Source organism: Curcuma longa, unplaced genomic scaffold (assembly GCF_044706935.1).
Source record: "Curcuma longa cultivar G26 ecotype Majalengka, Jawa Barat unplaced genomic scaffold, ITB_CL_G26_1.1 contig_20762, whole genome shotgun sequence".
Lineage (NCBI taxonomy): Eukaryota > Viridiplantae > Streptophyta > Magnoliopsida > Zingiberales > Zingiberaceae > Curcuma > Curcuma longa.
In genome coordinates this window covers 52328-75276 of record NW_027431474.1, presented here as the reverse complement: position 1 = coordinate 75276, position 22949 = coordinate 52328, and the positions used below count along the sequence as shown (strand labels likewise).

Genomic DNA, 22949 nt, shown 5'->3' with positions numbered 1-22949 from the left:
ATGCAGAATCTAACCAAAAGACATTAGGATTTTTTTTACTAAAACAAGCATGGAATAAATATTAGCCGAAACAATACACAAGACGACTAATAAACTATACCTGTATTCATCTTTAGAGTAGGATTGGCGCACTTGACCAATGCCGTGCTGTTGAATCGTATTCGCCATTCAGGCTCCATTCGCACTGGTTATGTTTGCATATAGACTAGCTGGACCTTTTGCAGCTTGTTGGCGCAAACTCGTGAGTACTTGATACATCTGTTTGTGTCAAAGTGTGCAATAACGTTTTAGGACCTGTCGAGCGAGATCCATAGCCCCGCTCTTCTTGTAAATCAAATGCAAATTATAGGCTGCTTCTCGGTGAAGATTGCAGTAGCCTGGCTTCTTATTTGCCGCACGGTTTGAATCTTCGTATGGAAGTTTAGGGATTGGATAATCTTTCACATGCATCGCGAGCACCTTTTCGTAATATGAAGCAGCCAGTGTGACGAGGCCAACATGGTGATATGCTCGAGCTATGTTATACAAGGCTTCCTGTAACATTAACCAAAGTGTCATGTTTCCTGCTTTGCCTAACCATATATATATAGAAAGAATGCATTGCAGTCGCTTAACTCAAGAACATACAACAATTTAGTATCGACTTATAAAGGCAACACATTAATGAAATATCTATATAAGTTTGATGAGTTGGATTGGTTTCATATGTTAGCTGGATCGATGAAAGACAGAAATGAAATTTATCTTCTAAAAACAGACTGCATGAAAGTTGCTTTCTAGTATCACAATCATTTTCTTATCAATAATGCTAGATTTTGATGGTCATCTTCTGTTTGGCATAATCATTATATATATAAAAAAATTACTTGACATTGTCATTATATATGTGAGAAACACATTAATCTTAAAATTATGGAGCCCTGTGCAATGAATTTTTAAACATAACCTGGCTATCGTTGCTGACATGGAGATAGTTGTAGAGGAATGCAAAGCCTTGAGCAAGACAATTGTGCTTTTTCTGGAGCCTAAAACCCAGTGCTAAGTTAATCAAAGCTGTGCCTGCAAAAAAAAAAAAGCGATAAGATGGTGCAAACAATCGGAGTGTCAATATGGAAAAAAAATAGTAGTCAGCCAACAGATACCTACCAACACATAAATTGATCAAAGGATTTTCCGGCTGAACTTTATAAGCTTCCAAATATTCAGCAGCAGCTGCCTGGTGTTGGCTAATCATAGTAAATTGATTGCCATGGATTACCATTGGCATTACACAATCCTTTTGTTCCACTCTCATATGGAGAAGAAATTTAAGATGTCTTGAAAAGCGAGAATCAAATCTAGAAAAGCAAGGGAAAACTTTAGTTTATCTGTAGCAGCACATTATCTTAAAGCATAGAACAAATAGTTACCTTGAAATAACCTTGTTATAGCAATTCCAAGCAGCTACACTGTGGGGATGCTGTTGAACTATGTACCTTACATAATCATACCCATGTTTTGGATCTGTTGTGCTATATGCTATGTCTGGATACAAGACAGAAATAAACACAGAATGATTTAAGCATGTCTAAACTAACAAATCATGAAAGAACAAAACTAAATATGGCAATACAAATGTAATGGAATGGTGAGATGGGCATAAAATGTAATTATTACGTGCACCCAATGATCGAAATTCCTCCCTTTTTTCATCAGAAATTGTGTGGTACTCTAATTTCAAAGTGTGATTGATAAGCTCTAATGCTTCCGAATATCGTCGCACGGAAACCAATGCTTTGCAGAGCTACAAATGTTGACAAAGAAAAAAGAAAATCAAGTTGCAGTTGAAAGTAACTGTTAGAAAAGTCAATAGAACTCTCAAACTGAATAAAAAAAATATACCATTAGTTGTGTTGGTTAAGCTTACAAATGTTTATAGTTGAATTGTCTGACATGAAAACATAGTATATGTAGGAAACAAAGAGTCACACAGGTGAAGGAACAGCAATGAACAAGAGAACAACTGTGATCTTGCATGTTCTTTCCCATCACTTTTTAAGTATATGAACTGCTGTACAGTTCACTTTCCCAACTCTCACAACCAAAGGAACTAACTACCAAGCACTAGTTAGATGTCTCCCTACAACCTTATCCACATCAATGGAACATATTCTATCACCTATATCATGTTGGAAGTACAAGAAATCAGTCTTTTCATAATTTATGTTTTCAATGGTTGATTACTTTATTACAGAAGAAAGTTTAGATTGTTCTTTTTGAGTAGTATTTAAAGGGATGAACCCTAAGCATTTGTAAGTAAGTGATTAAGTCCTCGAGTTTTCTTTAATCTCTTCGTTGTCTTGTCTTCATTTCTAAGGCAATTTATTTCTTTGGTTGTCTTCCTCCACGTCTTTTCTTTTAACGATCTTGGGCCATCAAAATATATTTTGGTGAATCTAATTTTTACATCTAACGATTGTAAACTCATCCAGTCTTGCAAACTATTGGAATGTTCCAATAAATTTGAAGGTCGTGAATTAATGCATTTTATAAGGGCTGGATCAGTCTATGGCCATTAACTTGGATTTTGATAGTATTCATAGTGATCATGTATTTAAGAATTTTGGATCAGTAGTTAGTAGTTGGTCGGTTCTATCCTTAAATCCAGTCACCCTCTATTAGACCACATATCATAGACTAGGAAATTTGAGCCTAGATGAGTGTGTTAATCGGAATGTCAATCTTAAGTGGAAGAAATGAAACACTCAAATTTAATTTCATAGTGGTGATTATTGGGTGATGGACGGAGGTTAAAAGGTCTGATGAATATACTGCAATCACCTTGGGGTTAAGTACGCTTAGCAAGTAGTTAATGGCAATCAAGTAGATGTGTAAAAATTCACTTCCCAGGATAGGGTTGTGATAAAAACTAATACCTTTGCATCACCAACTCTTAATATATCTTAATTTGTTGCCAAAGTTGAAGAAGGTTTTTCCACCTTTGAACACAATGCATATCATGAAATAAAGAGATTGTGGCATGGTGAAATAGATTCAACGTATACAGTATACTACAACTATTGTAGCTCATAATTTCCTTGAAATATCAGTAACATTCACCAAATGAGGTTTAAAGGCAAGTATATGTGCCTAAAAGATGTAAAGTATGAGACAACATTAGAATATGCCAATATTTCACCACCATCAAACTTAGAACTTGTACATGGAAAATCATCTATGGTCCAGAGAAATGGCCGTCCTATGTTGTAGACTGCACATTTATATATTTTTTCCCACTATAATGATGTACATATAAAATATACCATGAAGAAAAGGCAAAGAACATTGGGAATAAAAGTACTAACATGTAAAGTAAACTGAAGATGATCTTGCTCATTTAGAAAGTCTGGCAGCGGAGGTTCTTGTTTTGTCTTCCGCTACAAAACAATGCCATTCAATTTGATCACTAAAGCAGCAAAACTCGTTGAATGGAAGACACAAGATCATGTGACAAAAATAGAGTGACACGTACCAAATTTACCAGAGTTTCATCCTCTGAATCACTTTGCCAATCCCATCCAGCAGCCAGTGCAGCTGCTTTCTTTTCTTCTTTCAAAATTGCTCTTTGTTGAAGAGACTTTTTTGCTCTATGTGCTTTTCCCCTAAATTGAAGTCAATAGAAATTTCACATAGTATAAGCCTTCTTAAGGCAAAGCAAAATGAAAAAAAAAAGGCATACAATATTTTACTATGTTAGACTTAAAATATATAGTTTTCTAAAAATATTTATAGTTCATTGTTAGATGTAAAAATAATGTGTATTTAAAATATATAGTTTTCTGAAAATATTTATAGTTCATTGTTAGATGTAAAAATAATGTGTATTGTGTAAATGGTTTCAGGCAATACATTAGGGAAGAAATCAGTAAATACGAACAAAGATAAAGACTTACAATTCTGATGCTTTTGCCACTGGCCTGAAACCGCCAAACACATTATGTCCATCTTGTTCATCTAACAACTTAACTCTTTCAAATAGAACACTTTTTGGGAGCTTTTTCCTTCGTCTCACCTACTTACATACATTGAATTAGTTCATATCAAACTATTAGGACTACACGAACAGGGAGCTGCAAGGTGGATTAAGTTGATGTAAACTATTGTTAGAACTACATATGTAGATATTAAGGCAAAAGAGCACTAGGTATTTGGAACATTACCAGAACTGATTTTCATGAAAAAAATGTCAGGAGAGAAAAAAGAAACATGATAGAATACCATTGCACTTAAACTACCTAACTGTATTTCATATTGTTAATCAGTATGCAGTGAAAGAAACCTAATTCCTCCTTGCAATCGAGGTTAAGCCGAGTGGTGGAGGGTAGGCCTTTTGTACTATAGGCTTTGGTGCACTTCAATCTAGCGAATTGGTAAACTAGTATGGATTTCAAATGATCCAGGTTATGAAGCACGCAGACGGACGCAGGACGCAACGCACGCATAACGCACGGACGGACGGACGGACGGACGGACGGACGGGGATGGACGGGACGGACGGACGCACGCGGACGGACGCACGCACGCACGCGCGCAGCCATGGATATTGCGCGCATATTACGCGCGCACGCACGCACGCACGCGCGCGCACGCACGATTGCGCACACACACGCGCGCATACACACACACACACACACGCACACATCAAGATTGGAATTTATATTTATGAATAGGCCATCATACTTCCAGTCAATTGGTTAAAAAATATCATAAAACCACAAAATTTATCACAAACATATTCAATTTTAGGATCTGTTGAAGACTTGGTAAATATGCTATGTGACAAGTGATCTCTATACTTTGTCTTCTTGTGAAAGATTGAATCTGAAGCAATGCACATGGCAGTTTGATTATAAGCAATATAACTTCATTGACTCAGTAGGAGCATTACTCAACTTGGCCAGCAACTGTTTGTGCACAAGATGCTCACATGCATGAGCAGCATAGCCACATATTCTACCTTGTTGGTATTTGAGTTGGTTACTACGGTTTGTTTTTTGCTCTCATAAGATATTAGATTTCCTCCTGGAAGAGCACAATACTTCAATGCGGATTGCCTATACAGGAGACCTTGCCAAACTACATCTATGCATCCTAGAATTAGAAGATGGTCATGATCATATTCAAGGAACCTCTTTATGAGCACTTACTTGAGGTACTGCAAAATCCTTATACCTGCCTCATAATGACAGATCATGAAGAAACTGATAAATCACATTCACAACAAATCATCAAAGTGTAGGTAAACTTGGTCATCAATTATTTGAGCTAAAGAAGCTCATATGTCATAAGAGAGATAGCCATACATTCTGTTTTGTTGGCATTCCCATTTTTGCTCTTCCAAATTACCTCCTAGAAGGCCATAATAGTTGAAGTGGATTACTTATGTAGGAGAACTAGCCTAAACTATATCTGTGCACTATAGAATCTGAAGATATGATCACGATGTAGAAGACTTTTATAGCGCTTTGTTGAGGTAGTGTAGAATTCTTAAAGCTGCACCCCAATGATCATGATAGAAAACTAAACTGTCTCCCAATGATCATGATACAGACCATGAAGAAACCAACAAATCACAATGCAACAAATCATCAGTGTAGATGAGGTAAGGAGCTTGCAAAATAGAACTCATCTGAATTCATCTCTGCATGATTTATCATATGCCGAAACATGTCATGCGCTGTCATGCTCTGTTACTATAAATTTAAACTCAATTGCCTATCTAATTTTTATGATTTTATTTTTATAAGTAAATAAATTAAGTGATATTAGATTTATGATCTGTTACTCTAAATTTAATTCAATTGCCAAAAAATGTCAAGGATTGAAACCCCAGGACACCCTAGCACAAAGATATCTTACACCTTGACTCTACTTCATGTCCACTGTTTCTTATTTGAGTTGAAAATTCATAGTGAATAATCTTGATGGTGTTAATAAATTCAGCCAGTGCAGCCAGAAATATATAAATGTTACGAATTTCATTTTGGTAAACTTCATTCTTTAATTTGCTAGTCTTGCTTCATTATATCATGATTTTTGTCTCCGCATTTAACTATCTAACTCCAATAACCGTGACCACTACTTTTTTTATGTCTTGCTGCATACATACTATGGAAGCTATGGAAAAGTGTTACATTATTAGGCCAAACTGTGTCACCCCTGTGAATTCTAATTGATAATATGGCATAAAAGTTGGTTAATTTTGTACTAATAATAAGTATTCTAAATGGATCTCTATCATCTTTAAATTTTCATTAATATCTCTAATTAGAAAATCAGGGCGGTGGCTATTGAGGGAAAGCTTCGAGAGACACGTTTAAGATGGTATGGAGTTATACTTAGGTGACTAATAAATATACCAATTAGGCGATGCGAGATCATTACAAACATGAATATTGATTAAGGAAGAAAGAGACCAAAGAAGACGATTAACAATGATTAAACAGGATAAAGTTCATTTAAATATAGATGAAGATATAATAAAGGACAAAACCTAATGGTGTAGGAGGATCCATCTAACCGACCCCATATAGTGAGATAAAGGCTTAATTGTTTTTGTTGTTGTAACTCTAATCAGCTTAATTTTCTTTTAATAATATGTAGGTTAGTCTTAACAAATCTTTCTCTTCCACCCTACCTAGTAATCAACTTAGAAGCCTATTTCTTTCCTTCCCTGCATCTGCTCTTTCTTTTCCCTTCTTTCCTTTAGTAGAGGTAAGATAGTCTTCAAGTAAAGACAAGGAAAGGCAATAAAAACAATATTTCTTCATCCATTACCAACCAAAATGGGAAAAATATTAATATTACCTTTCGATTCACAAGCTCGATCACCAAGGTTTCATGAACGCATGTGTAGATTGTATCAACAAAATCTTCAAGCATCCCTTTCGAATGATAAATTTTAGCAAGTTGCATCTTTATCTTCCCACTTTCCCACCAAGGTTTTGGTTGTGCAGAATTTTTTATAGGTGTTTGCTCTGAAGGATAATTTGACATCATGATAAATAAGAAGTCATCAACTTGTACACAATAGCAAGATGAAAAGATAATCATGTACTTGATTTTTGTGGAGGGGAAAGTAGATTGATTGTTTCTTGAACTTTTCCATCTTCAAGCAGAAGGGAAGATAAGATGATACGGGCATCAATACAATCCTCCATTTTAGATAATGCTGATACAGATGGAAAATATTATAGAGGGTTAGAGTACTATGAAAACCTTAAGTGTAAGCACCAATGCACATGCATGCAGACATAAGTCTAAAACACTTAAATTTGCAGCATCAGGCAAACCTCACAAAGAAACAGAAAATTTCAGAAATAGCATCTAGATTTTTAAGTGTTCTGGCTGATCAACAATGAAACCAGGAATAGTTAATGGGAAACATCCATTGCAAAATGAAAGAAGGTTCTACCTCTCATCATATAACAGTGCACACCTACATTTTACAATACAAAGAAAAAGAAAATCCTGCTCATAATTTAATTTCATAAAAAATATTTAAATTATGGAAAACATAGCATATCTCGAATCTAGGGGTCCAGCCAAATTCCAGTACAATATATCACAAAACAAGTAGAAAGAAATTGCAAAATGCACTCTGACAAGCACTGAATAAAAAACAATGAAAAGCATAAATTCGTAAGAAATCAAAAAAAAAGGGGGAAAAAACTTCAGATATATTATTTCTTCAGCCATATGAAAACACCCAATATTAAGTAACATAACGAAGAAGCTTTTAGTACACAATTTGGAACAGTCAATCTCATTCTAAATTGAAGAAATCCAGCCCCAAGATTGAAGCATTCACTGGTCATAAGGGCAGAACAAGAAATTAGCACCTATTTTTATCTCCCATCCTTGGGTCATCTTCCATTATCAGTTTATCACAATTCAATTCTTGTAGTTACATATGATACCAGCAGATCCTTGAGCAACAAGCTTATCGAATTACTTGTATTAACAATTATTAGATATGAGACCAGCAGAGAGACAAAAAGGGGTCACACACCCTTGAGTCCCCACTTCTTGGGAGCTAAGTCAGACATTTTAGACAATGCCTATACGCCTCAACTAGACTTTGGGCAATGCCTATACACCTCAACTAGAATGTACTCATGTTATCAAGATAGCCTCCTCAGCATAGTCACACCCCACAGGCCGACTATATTTTCCCTTCGTCCAATTTCAATTGAGCACAATTTGTACTCGTTTAGGTAATTAAAAACACAATTATCCAACCAATTCTTATTTGTAATTAAAATGACCCTAACAATTGAGTAGTTCAATTGGCACGTGAATGACTGCATGAAAGTAGATAGTGGCAAAAACTATGGATCACACTGAAACAACCAGTTATCTTCTAAGTAAATATAGTAGACTAGGCAAAATACATTAAATTTAGACAAGCCTAGCTGATTTCAACCAAAACCAAAAGTCAAAAAAAAATAAAACAATAAAAGATCATGGTATTACTCCTCAGACTCACTAGCCCTTTCTGTCCAACCTTGTTTCTCTATTGAGCTTCATTTCATCAACTGAAAGCCCCCTCATCTCTCAGTCCAAATACCTCTCTAGACATAAAACAGGCATCACATGCAGTGCATTTGCAATGATCTATGGCACTTCATCACTCCCCCATATGGAGCATTGAGAAAGCTGTGTACATAACAATATATTTTCGCATAAAAGAAAATTAACCTACAGATGGAATGAAAATAGAATATGCTAAAAGTTATCTGCACAATGCATGAAGAATCTGAGGCACAGAACTGATAAAGCAGATTAATGCTCTTTCTATTAGATCATCTTAAAATAAAAAATTTTGATTAAAACCCCATGCAGATGAAAATAGATGGTTATTAGTAAGAATGATTAAGATAACTATACTTGCAAGTTCAGCTAATTTTCAAAAGACCTTTATAATAGAATGTAATAGCTTTTCCTGGCTCCTTCATGGATAAGAAACATTCAGCGATTTTTAGATGTATGTTTCCCTGCCAAGAAACAAACACAACCTTGAAGCAAGAGACACTAGGGAGATCACATATATTATAGAAAATTTTGAAATACAAAATAGCTTTTATGAATGGAACTTAAACTGAAATTAAACTGACCTAATAACGTCAAAGAACATGAAATGGACCATATTTATCTAATTAAGACTACTTCCAGGTTCTAATACTGCAGATTGCTAAAGAATGAAGGTAGTATAATCTCAATTCCCTTTCATGTTAAAATAGTGTTGTAACCCTTCCCCCTCTACACAATGCTACCTAGAAGTCTCTAAATTACTATGTGGACCTCTCAGGCCAATATATATATCAAGGTTTGAAGAGTCAGTCTTGGTACCTTGTATCTTCATTAACTAAATAAATAGTCCTTAGAAAAAAGAACGCAGGGCATAGAAAGGTTATGGTGTACTTTGCATGAAATGTGCAAAACTTTATGCTATCAACCCGTGAAGACAGCAGTAGCATATCCTCAGGAAGTAATGGCATTCTGTATCAGTCCTAATGTCAAAAGTCACTAATAGCATTGGTTTCCATCCTGCATTTATAGACTATTGATTATCAAGCAAGGGCCTCCAGGTAGTTCATTTATTGATGTTGATAATTTGAGATTTCAACGAATTGCAACTATAAGAAAATTCAAAAAATGGGAATCCTTGAAATTCTTATGGGCAGAATCCAGCTACAAGCCAAGAAGTGATGTTGCTTACAACAATGTTCTTGTACATACAAATTCCCACAAAGCACTACAATGCAAATTGCATTATCAGTCAAGAAGTATTTTGTGAGTCACAACTGAGAGTAAACCCATTTTTTAATCATTTATTGCAATTATGACCCCTGAAGCAGCACAGGGGGATAACTCTCAGGTACAGCTTGGGAGGAGGGCATTACTTTTCTTAAATTCACATTTTTATTTGTCTGAGCTACAAAAGGACCCTATGGCCTTTGCTCCAAATCAACATGCAGTAGTTGTAGCAAGTTGCAGTGACCTTATTTAATTGTTTGTGGCAATAAAACATTTGCACTTACTGAACTCCCTTCAACAAGTCCTCAAACCGAGCATCTTTCAAAACACTAATTGTTTTAATGGGGCAAAATTTTCAATTCTTAAAATTGTCAATATCTGACCTAAGCCAAGACAAAAAAAAGTTGAAGGTTGCATTAGCTTCTCAGTCAGTGTAAAACAATGCTAAAACTTATGGGCATGAATCTCTCAAAGAATGACAGGATAAGATATATGTAGTCTACCCAAATATTTAGGGTGGATGCCTAATTGTTGTTGAAGTTAGTAATACCTATTCATGGAGCAGAGGATAATGCTCTGGGCATATGAATATTGCCATCAAAGTTGCATCCTTAAATCAAACATGGTCAATGACTCGATGCTTGTTTCAGGAATTTAGACTTCAGATAGCTAACATATTTTCAGCTTTTCACATAAGCAAAATGTAGTTTCACACTTGTGGCAAACGAACACTAGCTACAGAAGTGACAAAACAACCATAATAATTCACGTGACCACAAATGATGTACTCAAGTTAAAGTCACTATATGCCATATAAACTTTTGAAAAGCCCAGTTGTAGAGTATTGTCAAGTTTCCACCAAATCAGAGTAGAGTCAATTCAATAACTTTTGATCCAACTAAGACAGACTCAGAACAAGATAAACTCCCTTGAGAATTAACAGCAGTGATTGTACATACTACAACTGTGCAGTAGGAATGTACAGAGCAATTACACCAGAATCATACTAAGTGTAACTCTATGAGTGGTATCATGTTATAAAAAATGTTGTCCTTTTTTGTTAAGATAAGGAACTGAGCATAAAAGATATCCTACCTTCATGAAATGTTTAAGAGGAATTAGATTGATAGACATGATATAGTTTATCTTACATTGGCATGATTAGGTATGTCTTCAAGCATTAAGTAAAACTTCAATGCACGATGATATTGCCTGAGATTCAAAAATGAATCTGCAACTTCAGAGATCAAGACTCCATTGTCATCAGAACGTTCAGTTTGTATACCTTTAAGCAGACCCTGAAACAATATTCTACAAGTTAATACCAAGAGAAGAGAGTATCTCATATTGTACAAGTATCGAGAAGCACAACAAATTGATTATGGAGGTCTGAATGCAAACCCACAAGTGGAATTCTAGTCCTAGTGAAATGGAAGATAACCGAAAATCATGTTTGGAGGAAGAAGATATTTTTCAATGAGGGAAAGAAATAATACACAGCATAAGAATTGACTTTTATATTAGAAAAATGTTGAGAAGTGTCAAAAGCAAACCTCAGTTTGTTGCATATTTCCAAGTTGAGCATGACAGACTACCTCTTTCATCTTAAGATACAAGGTATTTTCGCTCTCTATATCACACATTGAGTAAGCATGCTCAATAAGCTTAAGTGCTTCTTTATGTGACCCATTTTGCATATAACATTCAATAAGCAAGTTAACAACATTCTTATTGCATATAGAGTGATGATCTTTCACACAATCCTCCAAGACTCGTATAGCCTGGTCAGTCATACCACATTTCCGGTACATCTGAAATAAAGTAAATATTTGATAAGAGGCTGAGTATCGTTATGAGTGATAAAATCAGAATGACATTACCAAATAAAACAATAATAAAACACTAGCACAGAACTGGGAAAAAGTTCATAATCTAATAGTGCTTCCCTCTTTACACAAGGCTTACCCATAATTTTTCTTGACGAACTTTCCACTTAAAAAAGACAAACAGACAGAAGGAAAAAGAGGGCGGGCTCATGGAGATAAGGGTATGTTAAAATGTTTAGAAGCAGCACTTTTTTAATAGCTTAAACTTTTAGGAAAAGAGGGCATCTAAAAAGATCATACAGGTATCACATGAAAATTAGCAAAAGGTGATTAGATAGTTCATAGAACTTCTGTCTATAGGCTCAACTGTAAATTGGCATTGTCATGAAGACACTCTTCACAGAAGTAGATGTATGATGGTTTTCCTCCATCCAAAAGGAAAATATGTACGTTTTGAACTGACAAAGGATATGGAAAGAATGATATTGCTCATAGAAAAAATGTGTGAATTGAGTCCTTTTAATTAGGCTTAAGAACTTGGAATACAGATCAGATAACTAAAATCAGCTTGTTAAAGCATAAAATTTTGTTTTAGACTGCATCAAGATGAATACAGTTTTTCTTTTTCTTCTTGTTGTTGTTGAGCGATGTGTCATTGCCAGAAGTTAAAACAATTGCATTTGTTGTTATTTGTTCATAAATTGAGGTAGTAAATAGACTGCATGAAGATGAACATCTAAACAGCTGTCTATAACTATGAGATTCAATTAAATGATGCAGACAACCGCCAAATAATAAGTACTCTTTTACTTCTAAATCAAATTAGGTGTACTAGCAAGAGAAGCATACTCATTTTCAAACTAAAGGGATGTAAGTTCAACTATAAAGACAATGTAAGACAAATAGTGTGCATTAGATCCATTGTTCGCATCACTAGTGTAGGAGATGTGGAAGATAACCCTGACAAGAAACAGTAGGTAAAAATTTTATTTTGATTGTGAAAGACAGATTTTTCATATGGAATAATTTGATCGACACACAACATATGATGTTTTTATCATAACCAACTTAATTTTTACGGGCATATATTTAAGCAGGATCGGTAGCAGAGTTATCCACTTAGAAAATAGGGATGTCAAATGCTTTCCTGACTCTGGAAAACCAAATAGAAAAGGCATTCTAACCAAACTTAATTCTTTTATCCACATTTTCCCCAAGCACATGCTCAAACTATAGCTTTAAATCAAAATTTAGTTGCTCAATGTAACCTAGTGGGTGAATTTACCAGAAACATCAGTGTCCATTCAAAGTTTGGGCTATCGACCTTGCTTATTTAATTCTTTGCTCATATCTTATTCATTTGACTATGATGAAAGATTATGAGTGAAATACAGAAATGTAATCAAGTGCTTGATTGAAAATTGCAATAATTAATGATCACTATGGAATTCATATTGTTGACAATGCAGAGTACAAAAATACAATTTAAGAGACTATTCTTGTGCACAGCACACCTCAAATGCTTCTGTAAGAACTCAAACACGACCCAACTAAACCTAAAACAGAATTAATCAATATTAGAACTTATAAAATCACTTTTTAAAATATATAATTAGTTTGATATTATTTCATATATTTTTTATATTGACCTGAATGATATGATCCCTTTATGACATGATTAACATGAGTCTTTAGCTATGCACAACACTAGAACACTAAAGTTTGGATAGGTAACCACTTCTTAAAAAGCTTAGGAAGCAAGGAAAAGATTCAGTTCATGCAACAAGTATCATAGGAATTAAATCACAACAAATGTCTGAGGACATCCACACAACTAAATGAACAACCTATCTAATGGACGATACAAACTCTAATGCCAAACTGAGTATTACAAGCACTGGCAATATGTACTAATCCAATCCATGCAAAGATCAACACAGGAACCATTCAGTTATAATTGAACTGGTGCTAAACTGAGTATTATAAGCGCAGGCAATATGTACTGTTCCAATCCATGCAAAGATCAGCACAGGAACCATTCGGTTATAATTGATCTGGGTTATAGACCAGCCAAAACTGAACCAAGTTCAAACCAATTCAAAACATGACCTTCCTTCTCCATACTAGAATCTTGCTGCTCCTCCTCTTATATACTTGCACTTGCACAGTTACTTGGGACCTTGCTTCCCTAAGCATCATAGGCATTGCCTAGTGTCCTCACCTACCTCCACATACAACCCTCTCATCTCCTTCAACTGTCCTCCCACTTCCCCATACGACTCCCTCATCTTCCTCCTCTAACATGATGACACCTTGGCATAGCATGCAACTAAGGTCCACCCCCTTCTTCCTCCATTAATAGAATCCACAATAGTTGCAAACCTGCAAACCACTCCACTCACTGTCCTATCAGGCAAGCCTTGCAATCATGCTGCCCTGTACCACCATTGGTATCATCTTCTTCTTGAGCCAACCTCTTCCTTCTCCTTGACACCACTGTTGGACACCTTGCAGCAACTCTTGGCCACGAAATGTTGTCTTGTACCTTTGAGTCTAAGCAACCAGCACCAAACCTACAACAACCTTGCTGTCTCTTTCTTCCTATGCAGCTACAATAACAACTTGTTACTAGTGTTATAATTAGTGACCCTTTCTTCAATGAACATCATTGACACCTCCTTCAGCCCACCTTCTTCACTATAGCTGATGCAGCATGGTACACATGTGAGTAGACATAATAGCATATTGACCTAATTTGTGGAAGCAGACTTTGACCTTATTGATGATATGTTTGTTGGCCCACCTGTATCGCCTACAACCACATACTATCCTTCTAGTAAAATGGACTTCGGAGGGGGGAAAAGACGGCGAGACCTTACACGAAAGGTTACAAGGACAAAAGATGTTGTGTTGAAATTTCATTATAATGTGAAGACCATAATATAGTATAATCAAGTTAAAGTTAACATAATATGATGTGTACAAATTTTAAGCTCAATATTAGACTATTCGATGGACCTACAATGCATGATACATACTGGTCTCATCAAGATCAATTTTGTACCAAACAGAGATTTTAAACCTTGATCTCATGTATTATCATGCCAAGAAGCTGCACATTATTCATGGTAACAGTCTTGCATGATGTTTACATGTTCATAATTAAGTGAAGTATATATGCTCAAGACAAAAACATGAAATATCAAGTTGGCACCATATGCTTTATACAAATCAGCAAGAGCAAATACCCAAAAAGACGATAGTTAAACAGACCGATATGCTGACTTGTTAGATTAATGCTATAAACGAAGAATAACAGAAACAAAAGTTGATGACGTCTCCAGTTGGAAAGGTATAAACAACTGAATAGCACCAATATCAGACCTTTGCAGCCATTTCGCGTGCTTGAGTGCTGGCAGGATTTATACCACATATCTGATCATAAGTTTCCGCAGCTTTTTGGTATTCTCCAAGGCTATAGTAAAGAAAAGCAAGATTGAACCTAGGGCTGACATCTTTTGGGTCTGCAGTTATTGCCTTCATAAGACAATACCTAACTTGACCGATATTTTCCTGCTCTCTGCACCAATAAAAATCCTATTATACATATCAAATCAAAAAAAAAAGTCATTAACTGCATCATAGTTTGTCATATGCAACAATGAATTCCCAACCTCACCAACCATGATATTTTGAGGATCACAATTTTACAGCAAGCATGATTTTTTTTCCTCGTCATCATTGTCAAGCTAAGCTTGTCTCAAGAAGCTAAGCTTGTCTCAAGTACTTAGGGTCAGTCTACATAGATTTTTATCACTTCATTGAATTTTATGCAAAACCGTATCACTAAAAATATTTAAATCAATAAAAAAGTTTTTTTGTTACGTTAACTAAAATGTCCTTTAGTACCCTCTACCTCCTACACCTTGCAATCTTGTCAATTTAATCTTCTATCTATAAAATAAATTGATTAGCCTGAAACATGTTCATACAATTTTAGAGATACACCTAATGTCTCTAAAATATTAGAATTTTTCCATCCTTTGTGGTAATGTTGCATTGGATTTGGAGCCACACTTAATGTCTCTCAGATATTAGTATTTTTTTATCCTTTCCAATAATGTCGCACTATACTACCTTAATTTAGTACACGTTGCTTTCTATCATCCCAACACACTTATAATAAAGTGTTGTTTGTCATATCATAATCTTATATATTTTCCTTGTATCTAAGGAGCACATAAGGATTATGCAAGACTCCAAAAGCTCCTCTTCATTTTGATTGTTCCCTTTATTATCCTATTAACGATGTCTAGATTGGTATGTTAATAGATTGAAGATAACTAAACTTATTACAAGAATTCCATGATTATCCATCTTAACTCCTCCCTCTATTTGTTACTTACAACTAAAACTAAATTTTGCATTTCAATTTTGGTTTTACTCGAAACTATTGGTAATACATTAAATATGTTTTCCCCATTCTTACTTCCTGGATTATCCTAGAACTTACCATATGCTTTAAACGTCATTATGCAAAATTCAGCTATCTTCTACCCATTCAAGTCATCTTAGATTCAATAATTTTGTCAACTTCTAAATATCATTTTCTTTAAACTATGAGCCTCAGTACTTCCTCGTTCCAATAACTCTCGTCACTGCAATTCTACTTTAGACTCTCTAATAATTGATCTTGGCACATCTTGATTTTATTTACCATTGAAATCCACATGACAAAATATCATAAAAGTCCTCATTCCATATTACTTTCTTCATTGTATCAATGAAAAATTCTATAATAGAGACCATTGCTGTTGAACGTTCGTCAACTCAACACGCTCTTTAGAAGTGTTGTCAAAATGTCACTGTAGTTTCACCATTCTCATTTTACCCACCACACTGACATAAGTGATGTTGATTCAATGTTGTGTTTTTCCTCTTACATTTTCTTAAAACTATATCTATCATTAGTCAATGTTGATTGCTTGAGTATTCCCCATGTATTACATTATAATCTCTACACACAATTCCTAGTCCAGAAAAAAATGTATTCACAATCATAAGCTCATAAGATGTAGCAAAATCCAAAATTATAATAACTTCATTTCTTTCCCAAAATCCAAAATTTCCATATACAACTTATAACTTATACTCCCCATAGACTATATCTATATGTCTATCTAAATCTGCTCCAAGTATAAGCTTTTGAGTCATAGGCATACTGCAAAATACTTTACCTATATTATCCCCAAACTTCCTTTCAATGTGATCATCTAACAATATTGGAGCATAATAACTTACAACATTTAGTATCTAATTTCTTAAAACCAACTTTAACACAATATTTCATCTCTAATTCTGTTTACTTTGACAGCCTTTTCTTTATTATCCTCATGTAACATAATACCTACTCCATTATTATTTTCAACTACTCCAGTATACTAAATTTTAAAGCCTGTGTTCCTACTTCTCTATCCTTTCCAACTTATTTTGTTTCCTATAAAAAGCTTACAATTATATTTTCCTAATCAATGCCCTCCAATTTTATTCCTTTCCCTGAAACTATTCCTAATTCCATGTTGCTAAACTAATCCTATATTAATAGACTAGCTTCTTTACGTATATGGATCCACAACAATGAAAGAAGCCTGGCTTATTTGTATCGCATCCGTAGCCTATGTAATGGCTCACTTATGGGCAACCTCCTGATTCACTCTTTACGTACCCAAACTGCTTTGTGAAGAAGGTCACTGCTTATGGGAGTTTAAACATATTAATGTTGGCTATTTAGGCCTAACATAATGCTCAACCTTTTCGTCAAAGCCTATGACTGTCAACGGTTGTTTTAAATTATTTCATATATTAACATATAATATCGTTGAATTTTCTCCAATAAAGATAAAGTTGTTTTAAACAGACATTGCTTAATGTAGCTTTAATGCTAGATTTGGAAACGCTAACTGCACAGAATTACTAGATATGAATGAGAATTATGACATCTTATGATTGATCTATAGAAAAAAAAATGATAATACAAGGGTTTCCCCAAAGGATAAACAACAAGAGTGATTGTTTGTGTAATTGAAAGTAGTAATGTTTTTCTGCATCAATTACCCAAATGCTGGCCTACCAGCATTTAGTTGTCAATTGAACTTCAGCAAAAAAAACTACAACAAAAGAGAATTAATGATTGGAATAAAGTAGAAGTCTAGTAGCTCACAGTGACTGAGCAACAATTTTTTTCCATTTAGCTGAATCCTTGGGAGATAAATGTGCAGCTATCATGTCACAGCCTAAAGCTTTCTCCCTGTCACCTTTGGCATGATATATGAAACCAAGCATATAATAAGCTTCAGAAAGATTAGGTGCAAGTCGCACAATCTCTTCCAATAAAGGTATTGCCTGCAATGAGAAAAAACACCATCTTTTTCAGGGTCATAAATAAGTCAATTGAATCATGCTGAAAAATTAAGGTTTATATCAAGATTAAGCAGAAATTCAGTTTGGAGTAGTCAGATAGCTTTTAGAAATCCATAATGGGGTTAGGTAGTAAATTTGCTCACAGAAAATTGCAAGATGGTCCTGCTTATATAAACATATGGTCTAGTTCACAAAGTCCTAATGCCCATGAAGTAACGGTTTCTCCCCTCTCCCAAAAGGATACACAATTTGAGCTGAATAAAAAATGTAGGCCCCTTTAACAAGGTATTTAAGCATATGGACTGGAGGATTTTTGCGTATCAACATGCAAGTATTATAGTATTGTTCCTTATAATCCAACATGCCCTAGTTTAAGAAGACCGTGGCCTTTTAAATGATGGTTGCACTCCACTCCCAATCAGGCAGTAATCAATCTATATTATGAAAGATGGAAAAGGTGGCATTTATCAAATCAATCAAAGTCTTGGACAACCCTTTCATGAACCATCTATACTGAGCAGTCAGTCCAGTACATACTGGCAGTATGAACAGGATAGGTAGGATACTACCCTGTACCAGGTACAGCCTACAGAAACTTTGAGCTTTAGTCCATTAATTTTTTTAATTTATATTGTCAGTATAGTAAAGTATAGTGAAACATGTAGGTAAGATGTACAGGTTGGATGGATCGCTCACGTCAATATCAGTGTTATTTACATGTTGCTAGTTGCTATCCATTTTCAGTTAAATGGGTGCTACAAGCCCCATAACAATGGGGGAAAAGAATAAAGAAGATCCATTAATGAGTTATGTTTATCCATGTACTGATTAAGAGAGATAATATAATCTTGTATTTGTAAAAGAGAACAATACATCCATATATATAGGACTTTGCTATTATATCCAATGAATAAGTACTCTGTGGAACTAAATATATACTCCTACAACTATTTATTAGATTGCCGTATTATGTCCTGTATGCTTTATCCTAAAAAACATATCTGTTTTCCATGCACCTTCGAGAAAGAAAGGTCTGATCCAGTGTGAAGAGCACTCACTGACCCCATGGCTACATGTTCAAGACATGAGTCATTTTTTATCCTTTTAGTGTTCTGAGAAGATATGTTTGTGTACAATCTTTGTAGGGAACAACATGGATCTAGGTTTAGGAATTTTTTATGTCGGTATGGGTAATTTCAGATTGTCTTTTCTTCAGACTTAAACACATATCAGATAAGGTTGTACAAATTGAAAAAAGGACGAATGGAGACAAATCATAGTAATCAGCAAAATGTTAACCACGAAGGTACTATTAGCTGTATTCTACAAACAATTAGACATGGAGAATATCCACAAATTTAAATAAATGCATGTTGGCGAATGACAATAAGGCTTACACTGAATTAAATGAGGAAAAGATATCTAAAAGCCACCCTCACTTATGTTTGGTGATGGTATGCTAACATTTTTTTTTTTTGCAATATTAACAGAAATAATAAACAAAATGACTAACTTACAATCTTACCACATCATAGTCCTTGGATGCACAATGAAGAGTGGCATCCCTCATTTTTCTTTCAACTTCAGGGGAAAGTTTACTTTTTGATCCCTTCTTTCTGCCCCTTTTCTTTGGCTGCAAATTAAAATACAAATAAAGAGGCAACCATGGAGAGGTAGTTACTTAGCAATGTCATGAGGGCTCAAATGCCAAATCAAATTGTCATGAAAATTTGACTATTTCCAAAGTAGAAATGTAAAAATCCACGATTCATTGAGAACAATCCTCTGTTTTATATTTCCATCTTTCTAATTTTTCATTTGCCATTTATAGCAAACTTTATAAGAACAGTGAAGGATCTTTTGTGTAAAAAATAAAATTCATTATTCAATGGTGCCACAAAGTTGATGACAAATATTTTTTTTTTATTTCTATTTATAATTTCCTAATTCTTTATTCAGGAAAACAAAAAATTAAAAACATTAGATTTTCACATGCCAAACAATAACAAATCCAACTGAAAACAATCTAATTGGTTCGCCTTCATGAAGTGATACAGTCTGAAAGGTTCACTTAGACCTGAGATTGCAGAAAGAATGACTTGATACACGAATCACCAGAAGGACAACACTCTTTCCAAGACATGCATGTTACCATGAACTTTGAAAATTACCTAAACCAGTGTGCTATCTGGTATTCTGAATTGGCTAAACATTGAAATTGAAATATATGGCTTCCACAAGGTACACCATTTATTTTATCTTGTTTTTTATTTTATTTGACAACATAGGGAGGTTTCGTATGGCAATGGTAATCCTACTGCCAGACTGATTGACTAGGTTTTCAACACCACAAAATCAAAATAAGTAAATTAATTCTAGACATATTTAATTGAGTACTAACAATCCCACTTCTGAATGATTTATGTGGTATTAAATCTGTCACGAGAATGTTCAACACCTATCTTAAACAACAAATCATCTAGGTTTAGAAAGCTACAACCTCAAGCTTGAATAGTAGAAGATAAATGCATCTCACAAGTTAGGTCAATTGCAAACTCAAGTAATCCAATATCAATTTGTGCACTATGTGTGAGTTAATTGCACCATGCTCAAAATGTTGAGAATTACGAAACAGTGCATGCTCTATAATGTGTAGCAGAGGTAGAAACGCTATGGGATGCAGATCAATGCTATACAAGTTAATTTAATCAGAGTTAGTAGTATGAGAACATTAAGAGATCAACAAAACTCTACATCATTAAAGGAGATCTGAACAGCTTGGATACTACTAACTTTACATAGAGCAGCAGGAAAAGATAAATGTAGCAAATTCCAAATAGTTGGGTATGGGACTTAATAGTTTAAAATTGGAGCCTACTTTACATAGCAAGTACATGGATGCATCAGCAAGAAAATGAGGAATATTTATCCTGTGAGACAGAAGATAGAACAAAAATCAAAGAAAATTGTGCTAGAACCATAGGAAATCATTTAATTGTTCTACAGACAATAAGCCACTTCTGCTCATCAAAGTTAAGGGGTGGGTGATAGAACTCGCATAGTCAATCCAGAGAGTATGAAACAAAGTTTTCTGGTATATGCAGGTGAATGCAGTTAGATGTATTGAATAGCACATATGTTGTATGTGGTTGCCAAGGGGGATTCCCATGCAATCATTATTAAAAATATTTAAAATTATTATATTTGTATACTATTTTCCAGGTAATTAAGAATTCGCTCAAATAAAACAGTCCCTTAAAGGTAACTTTGAACTCCGCCAATGACTTATTGGACAATAAACAGAAATAGATACAAGTGTTTGCTCATGCCATCATTATTAAAACTTAGATCAAATTATATCGTTGGCTTGCTCAAATGTTATGAATTAAATTGGCATTATCAATCTATGAAAGGTAGTTTATATCACCAACCAAATACTTCATATATAGAAAAATGCAACAAAAAAACAAATTTTGATGATCTAGTAATACATGGTTACTTTCTATGTAACAAGTTAATAAAAACAAAATGCAAATTTATCAATATTTTTAACAAGAGATATATAGACAAATTTCATCATTCAACGTGGAATTCCTTATTTAAGAGAGAACACCATCTCCAAGGGCATCAGCAACTAAAATTCAGTTCTACTACTTATCTTATTAGTTGATTTCCTTGTGTATCACTAATCTTTTATCTAATATGTTCAAGGAAACAACTCTTGTCATATACTTCATATATGCATCAAAGTAGAAAATAAACCAAATCATTTAACTTGCTGTAGTCTGCCCCTTAAAATATAACCTTAAGGTAACAGAAGCACGAACCAACAATGTTATGGAAAAAAAATGAGGCACAAACTCATGAATCTAGAAAACAACATACAGCTCTGAGTCTTCTTCTTCGGCGACCAAAATTCATTAGTTCGTTCATATCCTCCATAGCGGCGTCCAAAACATCCTCCCGCCTAGATTTCTTGATAGTCTCAGCACTAAAAAAATAATTAACTGGTAGTTAAAATTAAATAGGAGATTAAGTCATTAAGACAATATGAAATAATTTGTGAAACCCCTTCATTTTGTCCTTTCCACTTACTTTAGGTCAAGAAAGTGTTCAACAGCAAAATAAATTAGTTTTCAAATGTTTGGAGAGTAAAATGAAGCAATGTTCAAAGTCTATGGGTATAAAGTGGAATCATTTCTGAAAATAATCTAGGATACTTCTCACATGTTTTGTGCATGTGACAGAGTTGCCGTCCGCCATTACAAGATGAAGTTAAGAAGAGAAGGAAAGTGAGATTGTTTTCAAAAGTCTTAAGAGGTAAATGTAATTCATTAAAATATAAACTACGATAAGAAATTTTGAAAACACCAGGATAGACTAAAATTTCCTCCAACAATAAAGAAAAGTACAGTTTTTTCACTATCAATAAAAAAAAGAAAGTTTGATCTTTCTGAGATGCACTATGAATCAAGGAGAAAAAAATAGTGATCGATTTGTTTCTTACGGTCGTTCTTGTTCTTGTAGAGCCTTGCGTTTCCTCTCGGCTAAGGCTTCATACTCGAGCCTTTCAAACTTCTGGTACAGTTCGATCCCGTGGTTATCGTCTTGGGCAAAGCCGATGGGGTCCATGTCACCGTCAAAATGAAACGTGTAGCCCTCCTCCTCCTCCTCCTCCTCCTCTTCCTCCTCCTCTCCTCCATCTTCTTCTTCCCTTTCCTCCTCCCCTCTGTCACCTCCGTCTCCTTCGAACCTCTCATCCAGTTCCGAGTCTCCATTCTCCAGAGCGCGCCATCCTCCAAGACCCTCACAGCCATCTCGCCTTCCATTCACACAGTGTTCGGTATGAAGAAATGAGACAGAAATATTAGATGAATTAGGTAACAAGCTCCGTCCAGTCCCAGC

At 34.8% G+C, this 22949-nt stretch overlaps 1 protein-coding gene across 1 annotated transcript; it reads right to left on the bottom strand.

Moving 5' to 3' along the window:
• On the bottom strand, positions 1–22949 carry LOC141817508 (uncharacterized). Its single transcript, XM_074705151.1, is given in 19 exon segments — positions 1–534; positions 947–1059; positions 1147–1337; positions 1410–1524; positions 1657–1783; positions 3345–3416; positions 3512–3641; positions 3933–4051; positions 6847–7016; positions 7097–7210; positions 8957–9035; positions 10950–11096; positions 11352–11609; positions 15009–15204; positions 17845–18026; positions 19570–19677; positions 21930–22035; positions 22552–22831; positions 22834–22949. Coding segments are annotated over 19 exon segments (2814 nt in total). The 5' UTR covers positions 22874–22949; the 3' UTR covers positions 1–267.